The 17,010-nt window shown below is 25.3% G+C and overlaps 1 protein-coding gene across 1 annotated transcript; it reads right to left on the bottom strand.

Moving 5' to 3' along the window:
• Positions 1-101: 101 nt before the first annotated feature.
• N7478_011566 (isopenicillin N synthase family dioxygenase) lies at positions 102-1,371 on the bottom strand (the record flags this gene model as incomplete). The annotated part of the gene is made up of 3 exons (XM_056927780.1): positions 102-875; positions 932-1,000; positions 1,066-1,371. 3 exons carry the CDS (start codon positions 1,369-1,371, stop codon positions 102-104), a joined length of 1,149 nt encoding a protein of 382 aa, XP_056774828.1.
• Positions 1,372-17,010: the final 15,639 nt, after the last annotated feature.

Below are 17,010 nucleotides of genomic sequence, written 5' to 3'. Positions count from 1 at the left end.
GCCTAACTTGAGACTATACAACCAGAACAGTTGACCAAGCTAAACTTGGACAAAAGTTAAAAAATAAAACAGCCGAGAAAAATTCCATTGCAGCCACACGTTCAAGCGGCCTGAGACTTTGCAACAAGTCCGGCATCATCTAACATTTTACTTCTATGCTGCTCCTCAAGCACTTTAGCCAAAAGTTCGGGGTACCATCGCTTCCCCAGTTCGGGGTAGCTCGTAACGCAATTTGTTAAAACAGCCTCACCGGCAGGGCCTTCGAAAAGATCAGTGAAGAACGATTCAGCATCGGATTTCACATTGTTCACGCGTAAAGCCAAGATATGAGGAGGTATTTCCACTCTCATATCCTCTTTAGTGACATCAAGAGCCACTGTTTGGAAAAATGCAAAACTCAACCGCTTGCCGAGAGAAATATTACCCGGTCCAAGATATTGAGCTGGTTTCAAGTTGACTCGGTGAGTAGTAGCAACGCAAACTCCGCGCGTGAGGGCTTCCAGTGACCGGCCGATGTTCACAACAAGTGTGTTCGGGATAGGGGGCGCTGGGATCCATGTTCCCGATTTGTTCTGCACTTCTAGACTTGAATGCCCAGTTCCTTGAAGCAGGTAGGTCAAGAAGCTTGAGTCCTTGTGAGCTCCGACGCCCTGGATATCTGCCGCAGCAGGATTTGAAGGATCCATTTGAGGATAGGCACCGATTCTGAGAAGACTGAAGGGGTATTCTCTGTGGAGTACTTTCGTAAACGTATCGGGGTTTAGTTCCAATGCTTCGGCAACCAAAAAAAGAAACGTGTCTGCTAATTTTTGGGTCTCCTCAATGTATACTTCGACTGCCTTACGGAGGCCTGGGGCGGTTTCTTCAGGAAGCCACTAGTAGTTATAGTCAGAGGTTGACATGCTGGACTGCTGTTAATCTTTTGGCATACCTGATTAGGTCCCTCGAGACCGTAGTAAATGGGCGAGTCCGAACCACGGACAGGTGCCTCGATGCCGACCTTTAAATGATGTTATTATGGATTATACCTTTCCGAAACCTTTCCAATTGAGTCATTTAACATACAGTCAAAGTTTCCCGCTGATCGCTCAACGTAGCTGTTTTTTCGGAACCCGCACAACCATATCCCCGGAAGTGTTTACTTTGGGTCACGTCCAGCTCTAGCTTCTTACTTGTTGGGAGATCAAAAAATGCGCCCGTTGTCTTCACAAGTGCCTCCCGTATTTTGATATCAATCGGAGGATTCTGAAGATAAAAGAAGCCTACATCGACGAGTGCACTCCTAAGTGTGGAGAGGAAGCGTGGCTTTGTGTCTGGAGAAAATGCGTCTTGGAAGTCGACCAAAGGGATAGAGGCGAAGTCAACTGCCATTTCGATTCTTGGAATATGGAAACGTCAACTTAAGATTTTCAAAGTTGACGAAGGGTTCACAGGTAAGGCATTGACTGAACTAAGGACGGGGCATAAATGCTACATATATACCAGGTAGTAGTACTAGTTATATGATAGGCGTACTAGTAAACATTGCTGTATTAGTACATTGTAATAGTACGACGTCATAAATGCGGTCAACTCCGAGTCGTTCTTCTTTCTCCCCCGCTAATTATGTATACTGTAAGGGCATATGCGCTTCATGACCCGTGGACTTCGTATTACGTAGATGCCTTGCATACCGCGACTTTCCCATTGTTTCAAGCTTCATACACAACTTGAATAAGATACACTCTCTGGAGAGAATATTACGTCCGACCGTGCGCGCCCCACACTTCAGTAAAATACACGTCCAATTACAGTAATTGACGCGATTGTTATACAGGTGGAGATGTATCTACGCGGATAAAAGACACTAAGGCCCAAGAAGGAAAGGTAGGCTGGATAGGTCTTGGGTTTCGTACGCAGCTCAAAAGGGGGATCTACTACAGTAGTAAACTTATAGTCGTGAAACCCTGCGCCCATTCTGCGAGAGTGAACAGTGATGTACCTGAGAATTTTTTGAGCCGCCACCCTGAATTGGCTTATATGATCAGTCAGAATCTTGAATGGAAACAGCCCAACAGTGCTTTGCATATCGTCTGTTTTCTTTGTAGCCCCACTAATCGAGCTGCGTGGCACAGGTGAAGCTCAGCTCGCCACAAGACCCTCGTAATCGAGATCTACCGTATCTCGAATCCCCGCAAGTTTCATCAATCGGACTGTGATGAGGTGCCTATGATCTACTAGAATAGAGAAGAGTGCGAAGAACAACGAATAACAACGTTGAGGAAAGGAAAAGAAGAGAGAGAGCTATGCTACATACATATAGGCGGATGCCACTCTCCAGGCCAATCAGATGATTGGCCTGCATCCGAGAGTGGGTCAAACCGCACAAACGTGCAAACAGTGCAAACATACCCGTCCCGAGTCTTCCTCCATGTAGTTATACTACACGGACCTTATTATTAAGAGCTTCACGCAATCTGCAAAGAAAGGTTCGCCTTGACTAGCAATACCTTCGATACACAGGCTCTTATAGGGCTTTCCTTCAGCGATATCAGCGATGTGATTCTCGCGAAATTCGGATAAAAATAACCTGAGTATTTTCTCTATTGGCGCCTTCTCTTTTCCTCTGTTGTACTATCAATAGTAAAGTAACTTTGCTTCAAAAATGAATAATTATCATCTGACTCTGTTTAATTTCGTGTCTACATGGACTTATTTCATAAGTTCTTTCCAAAACATTAAACCCTAATCAAGATTAACTTCCACTCTCGATGACGAGTCATGACGAGAGCCCTTCAAAAAATTGATCAGGTCACTAACGTTTCACACAGAAATAGACGTGGACAATCTCAGGCTTGTTCGATTATTGCGTGATTAACTCAGCACGAGAAAACAGCATGGCCCAAATACTGCTGGCTACCCTAGCAATGGAGTTATTAATCCTGGTGGCCGGCTTTTTCTGTGGATGTTTCCTCTCTAGCGTTATATAACTACCGATATTTTGTACTCTGCTCTTGCTTCTAGTTACGATATGACGCCTTAAATGGCACTACAGCTATTGGTCAGACCTACTTGCTACCTACTGTAATATTATATTTGTTATAGATGCCGGAGACTTCATATCTACGATTTGGTGATTTACTAAATCAGTATTTTAATTTGATAGGTTGCTTTGCCTAAATAGACATTAAGGATGAAGAGCTTCAGCTTTTTATACGATTCGATGATATATAGTTCACTATGATTCCGGCCGTGCCCCTTAAATTCCTAACTATAGTCGGACCCCCCCTTGTTCCGTATTAATAAGTCTTGGTAAGGGGGGGGGGGGGTGATAAGTAGGTCTCTAGAGAAAGTAGGTCTAAGATGTCACCCCCTTCTAAATCTCTAATCTTTGAGATATTATGATCGCTCTTCTTGGAGGTTTTATAATTAGACTATAATCTAGTATATTATAAAAAAAGATATTCTAAGATATTTAATTATAAAGGATAGACCCTACTTAGTTTATATTTTAGGAATTTTAGTTTTAAATAGGAGATAATAAAGCGACTAGCTACAGATAGGCTATACCCTTTTAGGATTTCTTATTAAGAATAAAGTAAGATAGATAAGACTATTTTACTCTAATTATCCTAGAGTAATATTATGTATATATATATATTTATATTCTAAAGGAAAGATCAACAAGTAAATAGTTATTAAAATTAATATTAAAGGGTTAGATAGATAAATAAAAAATAATAATATTAGATTAAGTTCTTTTATAAAAGTTATATAGAAACAAATCCTTAGAAGTCTATTACTTCTAGATATTTATATATTTTATACTAACTATAGTTTATATACTTTATATAAGAAGTCTAAGGCCAGAACCCTCAATAAGTTATATATCTATTCTAATATTAATATATATTATTTGTTGATCTTTCCTTTAGAATATTAATCTATATATATACTATAATAATTATTCCTTTTCTTTTTAATAAGCTATCTATAGATTATAAAAGAGATATTATATTAGATAGGTATATAAATAGTAATAGAAAGGTATATAAACAAAAATATATAATAAGTAATATATAACTTATTTATAGATAAATATAAAAGAGTTTAATACTATATTAGTAAAATCTTTTAAGATTATTTATATTTTAAATACTATAAATATCTTATTCTATTAATATTATATTTATAAGTATTTAATTTATTTATAAATAAATAGTTCTAAGAATATATTTTAATAGTTTTTTATTAATAAATTATTTATAAGTTATAAAAGATATATAATATAATAGCTACTGAGTTATTAGGCTAGAGACCTATAACTAGGTAAGGATATTAGATAGTAGAGATTAAATAAAATAGTTAATATATAGACTGATTCTTTTTGAATAAGAATTATAGTTATTATTTATATATTTTTATATTACTAGGGCTTAGGACTATTATATATAAATAGATATATTAAGATAGATTTATCTATAGAGTAGTTATAAATTATATCTAAGTTATATCTAAGGGGATTTAGGAATCCTATAATAATTTATTCTTTTTTTTAATAATAGTTAACTTAACTATCTATATAGCTTATATTTAATTAGATAATCTATATAAAGTAGTATTATATTAAATAAAACTTCTAGGACTAATACTATCTTAGGTATCTTTATATATAAATATAAATAAAGTAATATAGTTTCTTTAATATCTTTAAGATAAGAGCTTCTCTTTTATTTTCTTAATCTTTATCTCTTTCTTCTTCTTAACTTTTGACTTTTCTATCCTCTCTCTCTCTACTTTTATCTTATTTCTTTTTTAATATATTGTTATGGTGTAGATCCTTATATAAGAGGATCCCTATTCTTATTATTATATAACCCCTAAGACTATTAGAACTTCCTATTCCTATTTAATATAGTTCTTTAAGCTATATCTTAGTTAATCTTCTATTCTATAACCTATCTATAATATAACTATTTCTAATCTTCTACTTATTATATAAGCTAATCTACTAACTTCTAATATATAACTACTTACTATATCCTAATACTATATAGTTTTAATCCTTATATTAAAAGTTAGACTACCTATTAATTATAGATTAGTTATTAGAGTTTATAAAGACTCCTTTACTACTATTTCTATTTAAAAACCTTAAAATCTATACTAAATACTATAATATAAATCCTAAAACCTAGTTTATATACTATAGATAAATATATAAATATCCTAAGAAGATTAGAAAACTAATCTATTTATACTATTAATAATACTATATTATTTAATAAAAGATTATTTATTTAATCTAAGAAATTATTTAGATTAAAAAAGAATTTATATAAATCTATAATAAACTATCTAAAAAAAATAATATTTTTAAATACTAAGAAAAAAAATTAATATAAACTTAAGAAAATCTTCTAAAATATACTTATAAATTAGAATCTATCTACTAAAAATATAATTAAGTCTTAATAATTATTACTTTTACTATAAATATTTTTTATATAAATCTAGTTTTTAAAATATTTACTAAAAAACTATTAACTTTAGTATTAGAAATATTTTTATTATTTAATTCTTATATTATCTACTTCCCTATTTTTTCTAAATATTTTCTAGATTTCTATATATTTAGTAGAGATTATAAGAATCTTTATTAATTTATATTCTAGATTTAAGAAAAATTAATTATAAACCTTAATTAATTTCTAATCTTAATAAACTAAATATTATATATAATAAATTAGCTTAAAGAAATCCTATATATCTAGATCTTATTATATATCTAGAATAGAAATTATATTTTATCTAACTATAAAGAAATCCTAAGTATTCTTAAAAATATTTTTAAAAATCCTAATTATATAAATAATATCTAAAATAAACTCTTCTAATTCTATTAGATTTATAAGAAATTTAGTTAGTTCTTTACTAAATTCTAATATCTTATATTTAAAGAAAAGATATCTAAGAAAACCTTATTTATATTATTAGAATAAACTATTAATTAAGAACTTTATAAAATATTTCTCTATAATAAGCTTTTAATCTATAAATACTATTAGTTTATAGCTTTTCTTTAGAAGCTTAAAAACTAATATATATACTATAATAAAGTAATCTAATCTCTTATTATATAACTAGTATTAATATAGATATAAGTTTATAATTTATTCTCTATTTAGAATAACTACCTAGACTTTTATATAGTAAGGAATAGTTCTTCTATCTTAATATATATATCTACTTTTAATCCTATAGACCTAATAATATATTAAATATATAATTAAGAGACTTCCCTAGTATTATAGGTTTTATAGTAAAATATAAAATATCTTATCTTTATAAATTAGTCTACTATTACTAGGATAATATTAAATCTATTACTTTTTAATAGATATATAATAAAGTCTATTAAAATATCTTACTAAGATTATATAAATATAAATAAAAAATAAAGAACTTCTTATTAAGTTTCTTAAGATAGAATAATCCTTTAATAAATATAATAGTTTTAGATCTAATAAATAATATACTAATAGATTCTAGATTAATAATACTCTTAGAAGATTAGTTTATATATTTTTAAATATTTAGGATATCTAGTAATAGGGGTTTTATAGTAAAGTTATATAAACTTATCTTTTAGATTTTTATTATTAGGGATATAAAGTTAGTCTTTAAATAAGAGGTAATTTCTATTTTATATATATTTAATAAGTATAATCTTTAGATATTAGGATTAATATAAATCTAAGACTTCTAGAATTAATTAAAGTTCTCTATCTTTTTTATATATTTTATTAAAAACTTCTTTTAAAATAATAGATAGTTTATATAAAATATTATTAATAAATCTTAAAGATTTTTAAAGTCTTTTAGAAATTAGTTTATACTCTAATAGAGTTAGTTTAGATTTAAGATTATACTTTAATAAAATTAGTTTAGATTTAGTATTATATTTTAATAGAATTAATTTAGATTATTATATAATTATAATATTAATATTTAGATTATCTTAGATCTAGTTATCTAAATTCTCTTTTTTTAGGATTATATAACTTTAGTATTAAAGTTATTTATCCCTCTTTTTAAGAAGGTTTTCTAATCTTTTAGTTAAGATATTAGATTTAATATCTTATTATCTAAAATAATAGATAATCTTAAAATTAAATTAGGATAAAAACTTAGACTATTAGACTTATTATTAGTTTAAAAACTTTATTATTATAAAGTACTTTAGGTTTTAATAATTAATAATTATAGAGATTAAGAAGTTTACTTCCTCTAACTCTAAATATTATTCTTTAAAGTATTATATAATTATAAGTAGTTCTTTATTATAGATTTTATAATTATATTTTATTATAAAGTACTTCTTAAAGAAAAATATAATAGAATAAAGAATATTCTAATTATTATATTATAAGATTATTTTAATAGAAATATAGTTAGAAATATTAGTTTTAAATACTATATTCTTTATTTAATTAAAAGAAGCTAGAATAAGAGTAGATATAAAAATAGATTTTAATATTTTAAATATTTTCTAATAGATAGGATCTTAAATAAAGATAATATCTTTTTTAGTTAGATAGACTAATTATATAGTTAGTTTTAAAAAATCTTAGATAAACTATTAATAAAAGTTTATAAATCCTAAGAAGGCTTATATATTAGTAAGATAGATTAGGATCTTTTATTTAGTAATTATATAAATCTTCTCTAGATCTATATAAAGACTATCTTATTTAATAATAATTCCTAAGAACTTTATCTTATATATATAGAATTTATATTTAGATAGTTTTATAAATAGACTAATTTTATAGAGTTATTATAAGACTTTTTATATATATTTAATATACTTAGCTTTTATATAACTATAGATTAGGATATTATCTAAATATATAGTATAGAATAGATCTAGATAGTTATAGAGAGAGTTATTAATAAATCTTTAGAAGATTATAGAGATTCTAATAAATCTAAATAATATTATAAGGGATTTAAAGAGTCTAAGTCTTATATAAAATACTATAAGATATTCCTATCTATTCTTTATATAGAGATTATTAAATACTAATATAATATTAACTCTTATAAAGAATTTTATTCCTTTTAGGTTATTTAGAGTCTTTTTTATTAGAGATAGTAGATAGTAGTCTTTAACTATAACTATATTTAAGATATAGTAGTCTATATAGAATTATAGACTATTACTAGATTTATAAATAAATAATATAAATAAGATAGTAAGAGATAAACTTAGATAAATAAACCCTTTCTTTAGATTCTCTATAATCTAGTCTTTTAGGATAGTAAGCTCTATATAATATATAGTATAGAGAGACCTAAATAATAGTATCTTATCTTTTATTAACTATATATTATAGTTATATAAATAATATAGAAATAGTTTATTAGCTTCTTTTAGAGAGAATATATTAGTATAGTCTTAAAGTTTAGTAAGTAGATAATTAGTAGGATTCTCTTTTCTAGGTTTTTTATTTAGAGTAGTTTTAATATCTTTAATTATTATAGTAAAAAGTTAGTAGCCCTTTTAGCTTCTAGTATATATTATATAGATATTTAAACTTATAGCTTTAATATCTTAGGATCTTAAGTAAATAAATTAGTCTAGTTAATTAGAGAAGTAGGCTTTTAGAGGAATTTTATATATAGTATAGATCTTTAAGCTTTATATAGTAGTATTATAGTTCTTCTAATAATATATACTATTAAATTTAACTATATAAGTAATAAACTAGACTCTTAGATTATAGATCTTAAGCTAAGGTAATCTAAGAATAATTAGATAGTATATAAATTAAATAACTAAGAACTTAGCTTTTTTTTAATACTTATTAGTAGTTATCTTTATTTATATAAAGTAAATTATCTATTTATTCTTAGATTCTTAGCTATTAAAGTCTTCTAGTTAGGTTAGATTCTTTAGGAGTTCTTATATAAGACTATATTCTTTAGTCTAGTTAGTATTAATAAAATACTCTTCTTTAGTATTACTATTAATTATTATATATATTAGGATTTCTTTCTTATTCTAGTTTAGGGTAATTAGTAATATAATTAGATTAGAGTATTAGATTTCTTTATTAATAGTAGTTCTTTAAATAATAGTAATAAATAGATAGATTATATAAAAGTTTAGATAGTTATTCTAAATAAGAGATAAATTATAAACTTATATCTATATTAATATTAGTTATATAGTAGGAGTATAATAGTTACTAAGTTGTCAGGCTAGAGACCTATAACTAAGCAAGGATATCGGATGGTAGAGATCAAATAGAATAGTTAATATATAGAACTGATTCTTATAGGACAAGAATCGTAGCTATTGTTTGTATATTTTAATATTATTAGAGCTTACTAGGGCTTAGGGTAGTTATATATTAGTAGATATATTATAGTAGATTTACCTATAGAGTAGCTATAAATCGTACCTGAATTATATCCGAAGAGATTTAGGAATCCTATGATAATTTATCCTCTCCTTTTAATAATAGTTAACTTAACTATCTATATAACTTATATTTAATTAGATAATTTATATCTAGTAGTATTATATTAAATAAAGATTCTAGGACTAATACTACCTTAGGTGTCTTTGTATATAGATACAAATAAAGTAATATAGGTTCTTTAATATCTTTGAGATAAGAGCTTCTCTTCTGTTTTTTTAACTCTTATCTTTTCCCTTTTCTCGGCTCTTAATTCTTAACTCTCTATCTTCTTACTCTCTATTTTTATCTTATTTTATTTTAATATATCTAAGGTTATTGCTTCTAGTGTTTTCGGTAATCCTCCTTATTGTAGTGGTTATTATATAACTAGAGATAAAGATTAGGCTAGAGGTAGAGATAATAATAATAGTAATAGAGGTAATAGGATTAATAGAGGTAATAGAAGTATTGCTAGTATTTCTACTAGTTTATATTCTCTTTGTGATTAAATTACTTACTCTTTCTTTATATTCTATATTAGATATATTACTAAAATAGCTCTTTACCTTCCTAAGGATACTATTCCTAAGATCTATTATAACTAGGATTGTATAAACTTGATTACTTATACTTTATATAAAGAGTATAGTAAAAATTGCTTTTAGATAAGGTTCTTCTCTAAGTTATATTTAATTTAGTATTGATTTATCTTAGATACCTTATAGAATTTATAGTAATTTATATTAGTTTTAGTTAATTCTTAACTAGATATATAAAGTTTAAAGTAGTAGTACTATTATAGTAGTTATTAGTAGTATTGTATTTATCTAGAGTAAGGAAAGTAAAGTTATAGTTATAGGGGGGTCTACTTATCTTCTAATATCTTTTTGAAAGATGATCTTTATTTATCTTTCTGGTTATAAGCTCTATTTCGATTTACAGAATATAGATTAAGCTATAGGGATATATACTATATTTATTACTAAGCGATAGAAGGAGTTAAATATTAAAGTTAGTTTACTTCTTACTTAGCCTCCTTACTATCCTAATAATCTTTTATATCTATAGATTAATAATACTAGTTTTACTCTCTAGTAGAGTAGTATTTAATCCTTTTTTATAGAGGTTATAGTAAGGTATCGGTATAATATAACTTTAATTAGGATTGCTTTAACTCTAGCTATAATAGTAATAATTACTAATATTAAGGCGCTTATAGCTTAGTATAGAATTCTATAGTAATTTATTATTTTTGTCTTACTTATCCTCTCCTTTTTTTAACTAAGTAGCCTTATTTAGTATAGCTTTTCTTTATCTAATATTGATTTAAAGGTAATTTAGAGGGGTTTCAAGGGGTTTTTAGTATTATTAGGATATTGTTTTATAAGCTTGGTTTTTCTTAAATAAAACTATTATATCTCTTATATTTTTTAAGTATTCTACTAGTTTCTATTAGTTATATTCTAAGAGCTATCCTATTTATTTTATATAGTAATATAGTACTCTATTAAAGACTCTTTTATCTTAAATCTCTTTAACTTCCTATTCTTCTTTATCTTTAAGTTCTAGTATTAATATTTATAAGTTATTATTATTTTAGCTATTCTATAGTTTAAGAAGAGAGATAAAGAAGATATTATATAATCTTAAGTATTTTTCTAGTAATATAATATAATAGGTCTAGGCACTGATTTTTGTAAGGATATAGAAAGGTTTAATTCGATAGGGGGATAGCTTCTTTTCTTTAGCTTTAAAGTAGAGATTCTTTATTAAAAGGGATATAAGGATTCTTACTTTAAAGTCCTTTAGTTTATAATTTTTATTATAGGATCTTTATTATATTTCTTATATAATTTAAAGCTTATTTATAGTCTTTTTATAGATATTCTAGAGGTAATTTACTTATTCTTTAGTATTAGAAATCTCTTTTTTAAATATTTTATTAGGAGTTTAGATTTAGAAATTAGGATTATATCTAAGTAGTATATAAAAAGGAGTCTTATTAGTTAATATATTAATAGTATTATTATATATAAATTATACTATCTTAAAGAGTTAAGTCTAGTTTAATTATTTCTTATTAATAAAATACTTAAGATAATCTTCTAAAACCTAGTTAAATCTTTTTATTTATTTATTAGTTTAGGGGTAGAATATAGTAGAGAACTATAGTTTAATCTTAGAATAGTAATAGAGTTATAACTAGAACCTACTTATAAAAATAGATCTTTAATTAGAGATAATTCTTTTTAGGTTTCTATATTTAAGTTTAATTTAATTAAAGAAAAGTTTAGTAAGATCTCTTATAGATATTATTATTAATATAGAGAGGAATTAAAAGAATTTTATAAGTTAGTAGATAATTACTAGGATTATATTATATTTCCTTCTTTTAAAGATTATAATTAGAAGTCCTATAATAAAGTCTATATTTAGTTTTATAAATAGTCTATAAGATATAGAAAGGGATTAGAGTTCTTTATAAGAATAATATTTAAATACTTTAACTTCTTAATATATTAGATATATTTTAATATATTTTTATATATCCTTTAGTAGGTATTCCTAATAAAATTTCCTTTTTAGAAGTTCTTCTATATATATTCTTCTAAAATATCCTATAAGTTATTTATTATAATAGAGTTTAATTAGTTTTTATCTTAGATTCTTAGTAATAGGGATATAGAGATATCCTTTATAATATAAAAGTTTCTTAGAGTTAATACTCTAATACTTTCTTTATAGAATATCTTTCTAAATTATATTAATTCTCTTTTAGACTATTTTATCCTTATCTTAGAGTTCTTTAATTAATAATTTTAGTTTTCTTAGAGATTTATCTATAAGTAGATCTTTATTTATAGTTATAGTAGCTACTATTTAAGAAAATATAAATTAAGAGTGATTTAAAACCTTATAATATATTATATTATAGCCTTAATTTAGGAAAAACTTAGTTATATTATAGTTTTAACTTAGGAAAACTTCTTTATTATCCTTTAGATCTAAATAATTAACTTTATTAGACTTATTTATAGTCTTCTCTAGATCCTTCTGATCTATAGGGGTAGTAATATTATTTTAAACCTAGTTTAGCTTTAACTCTAGGTTATTGGCTAAGCTACTTATAGTTAGGAAGAGGAATAGTAATAGACTTCTATAAACTAATATAGTTATAATTATTAATCCTTACTTCCCTTTACTTTCTTCTTTAGATAGTATTATATTAATAGTAAACCACTATATTTTTATAAATAATTTAGCTATAATTCTCTTATAAATTAGCCCTAATATCTCCTCTATAGACAGAGGCTTCTCTTTTTTTAGGATATAGAATAATCTATCTATAGGATTAGTCTTTCCTAAGTAATAATATATTATAAAGTTAAATAGAGTAAGAGAAAGATACTAATATATTTATCTTTTATTAATCTTAGGTTAATCTATAAATAACTTTAGGTTATAGTAATCTATTAGAATCTTAACCTAATATTAACTTCTTTTAAGATATTAATACTAGTATTTAAATAAGTAAATAATTATAAATAGCTCTTAATCTAATATTATATAGTTCTATTCTATAGGTAAGAATTTCTTTAATTAGAAAATAATAGAATACTATATCCTTTAATTATCTAGTTATAAAAGGATTCTATTTATTCTAAAACCTAAAGTATATCACGGTATAGATCCTCATACAAGAGGATCCCTATTCCTGTTATCACGTGACCCCTAAGACTATCAGAACTTCCTATTCCTATTTAACGTAGCTCTTTAAGCTACATCTTGGTTAATCTTCTATCTTATAGCCTATCTATAATATAACTACTTCTAATCCCCTACTTACTATATAAGCTAGTCTACTAGCTTTTAATATATAACTGCTTACTATACCCTAATACTATATAACTTCTACCCCTATATTAGGAGTTAGACTATCTATTAACTATAGACTAACTACTAAAGCCTATAGAGGCTCCTCTACTACTATTCCTATTTAAAAACCTTAAAACCTATACTAAATACTATAATATAAACCCTAAAGCCTAGTTTATATACTATAGATAAGTATATAAATACCCTAAAGAGATTAGAAAACTAATCTATCTATACTACTAATAATACTATACTACTTAATAAGAGATTATCTACCTAATCCAGGAAATTACCTAGATTAAAGAAGAACTTATATAAACCTATAATAAACTATCTAAGAAAAATAGTATCTTTAAGTACTAAGAAGAAAAACTAGTGTAAACTTAAGAAAATCTTCTAGAATATACCTATAAACTAGAATCTACTTACTAAAAGTATAATTAAGTCTTAATAACTACTACCCTTACTATAAATACTTCTTATATAAGCCTAGTTCCTAAAGTATTTACTAAAAGACTACTAGCTCTAGTATTAGAAATATCTCTATTGTCTAATTCCTATACTACCTACTCTTCTATCCTTTCTGAATATCTTCTAGACCCCTATATATTTAATAGAGATTATAAGGACCTCTACTAATTTATATTTTAGATTTAAGAAAAATTAACTATAAACCTTGACTGATTTCTAACCTTAATAAGCTAAATATTATATATAATAAGTTAGTTTAAAGGAATCTTATATATCTAGATCCTACTATATATCTAGAATAGAAGTTATATCTTACCTGACTATAAAGAAATCCTAAGTATCCTTGAAAATACTTTTAGTAACCCTAATTATATAAGTAATATCTAAGATAAACTCTTCTAATTCTAATAAACTAATAAGGAATTTGGTTAGTTCTTTACTAAATTCTAATATTTTATATTTAAAGGAGAGATACCTAAGGAAACCTTATTTATACTACTAGAATAAGTTATTAACCGAGAACTCTATAGAATACTTCTCTATAATAAGTCCTTGATCTATGAATACTACTAGTTTGCGGCTTTCCTCTAGAAGCTTGAAAACTAATATATATACTACGATAAAATAACCTGACCTCTTACTATATAACTAGTATTAATATAGATATAAGTTTATAACTTACTCTTTATTTAGAATAACTATCTAGACTTCTATATAATAAGAAATAGTTCTCTTATTTTAATATTTATATCTACTTCTAATCCTATAGATCTAACTTTAAACTATCTAACTTACTAAGACTATAGTAAATACTTCTGTTATAAAGCTAAAGGCTATTTTATATAAGACTACCTATACCCTAATTAATATTCTATATAAATATACTCTATCTATATAGAAAGATCTACTTCCCTAGAATACTAGTATACCACCTTATTAGAATAATACCCCTAATCCCTACTATCTAGTTACTCCTTATATAATAAACTACTAAAAGAAGTAAGCCTAGTCTAAACTATAACTAGACTAATATAACTTATATAATCTATCTATTTACTACTATTACTTAAAGAACTACTATTAATAAAGAAATCTAATGCTCTAACCTAATTATATTATTAATTACCCTAAACCAGAATAAGAAAGAAATTCTGATATATATAATAATTAATAGCGGCGCTGAAAGAGAGCGTTTTGTTAATGTTAACTAGGCTAAAGAATATAGTCTTATATAAGAACTCCTAAAGAATCTAATTTGACTAGAAGGCTTTAATAGCTAAGAATCTAAGAGTAGATAGATAATCTACTTTATATAAATAAAGATAATTACTAGTAAATACTAAGAAAAAGCTAAGTTCTTAGTTATTTAACTTATATACTATCTAATTATTCTTAGACTACCTTAGCTTAAGATCTATAACCTAAGAGTCTAGTTTATTACTTATATAGTTAAGTTTAATAGTATATATTACTAGAAGAACTATAATACTACTGTATAAAGCCTAAAGATCTATATTATATATAAAATTCCTCTAAAAGCCTACCCCTATGATTGACTAGACTAATCTACTTACCTAAGGTCCTAAGATATTAAAGCTATAAGCTTAAATATTTATATAATATATACTAGAAGCTAAAAGGACTACTAACTTTTTACTATAATAATTAAAGATATTAAAGCTACTCTAAATAAGAAACCTAAAGAAAAGAACCCTACTAATTACCTACTTACCGAATTTTAAGACTATACTAATATATTCTCCCTAAAAGAAGCTAATAAACTATCCTTATATTGTTTGTATAACTATAATATATAGCTAGTAGAAGGTAAGATATTACTATTTAGGCCTCTCTATACTATATCTTATATAAAGCTTACTATCCTAAAGGACTAGATTATAGAGAATCTAAAGAAAGGGTTTATTTATCTAAGTTTATCTTCTACTACCTTATTTATACTATTTATCTATAAATCTAGTGGTAGTCTATAATTCTATATAGACTACTATACTCTAAATATAGTTATAGTTAAAGACCACTATCTACTATTCCTAATAAAAGAGACTCTAAATAACCTGAAAGGAATAAAATTCTTTATAAGAGTTAATATTATATTAGTATTTAATAATCTCTATGTAAAGGCTAGATAGGAATATCTTATAGTATTTTATATAAGACTTAGACTCTTTAAATCCCTTGTGATATTATTTAGACTTACTAGAGTCCCTATAACCTTCTAAAGGTTTATTAATAACTCTCTCTATAACTACCTAGACCTATTCTATATTATATATCTAGATAATATCCTAATCTATAGTTATATAAGAGCTAAGTATATTAAATATATATAAAAAGTCCTATAATAACTCCACAAAGCTAGCCTATTTATAAAACTATCTAAATATAAATTCTATATATATAAAATAAAGTTCTTAGGAATTATTATTAGACGAGATAGCCTTTATATAGATCTAGAAAAGATTTATATAATCACTAAGTAGAAGACCTTAACCTACTTTATTAATATATAAGCCTTCCTAGGATTTATAAACTTCTACTAATAGTTTATCTAAGATTTTTTAAAATTAATTATATAATTAGTCTACCTAACTAAGAAAGATATTACCTTTATCTAGGATCCTACCTACTAGAAAGTATTTAAGATATTAAAGTCTACTTTTATATCTACCCCTATTCTAGTTCTCTTTAATTAGATAAAGGATATAATACTTAAAACTAATATTTCTAACTATATCTCTATTAAAGTAATCTTATAGTATAATAACCAGAATATTCTTTATCCTATTATATTTTTCTTTAAGAAATACTCTATAATAGAGTATAATTATAAAATCTATAATAAAGAACTATTTATAATTATATAATACTTTAAAAAATAGTATCTAGAGTTAGAAGGAATAAACTTCCTAATCTCTATAATTACTAACTATTAAAACTTAGAGTACTTTATAATAATAAAGCTTTTAAACTGATAATAAGCCTAATAATCTAAGTTTCTATTCTAGTTTAATTTTAAGATTACCTATTATCCTAGATAATAAGGTATTAAACCTAATACCCTAACTAGGAGATTAGAAGATCTTCCTAAAGAAAGGGATAAACAACTCTAATACTAAAGTTATATAATCCTAAAAAGAGAGAACTTAGATAGCTAGATCTAAGATAACCTAAATATTAATATTATAATTATATA

Source organism: Penicillium angulare, assembly GCF_028827245.1.
Source record: "Penicillium angulare strain IBT 27051 chromosome Unknown utg000008l_segment0_segment0, whole genome shotgun sequence".
Taxonomy (NCBI): Eukaryota; Fungi; Ascomycota; class Eurotiomycetes; order Eurotiales; family Aspergillaceae; genus Penicillium; species Penicillium angulare.
Note: the sequence above shows the minus strand (reverse complement) of the source record. Positions and strands in the feature narration are given on the sequence as shown.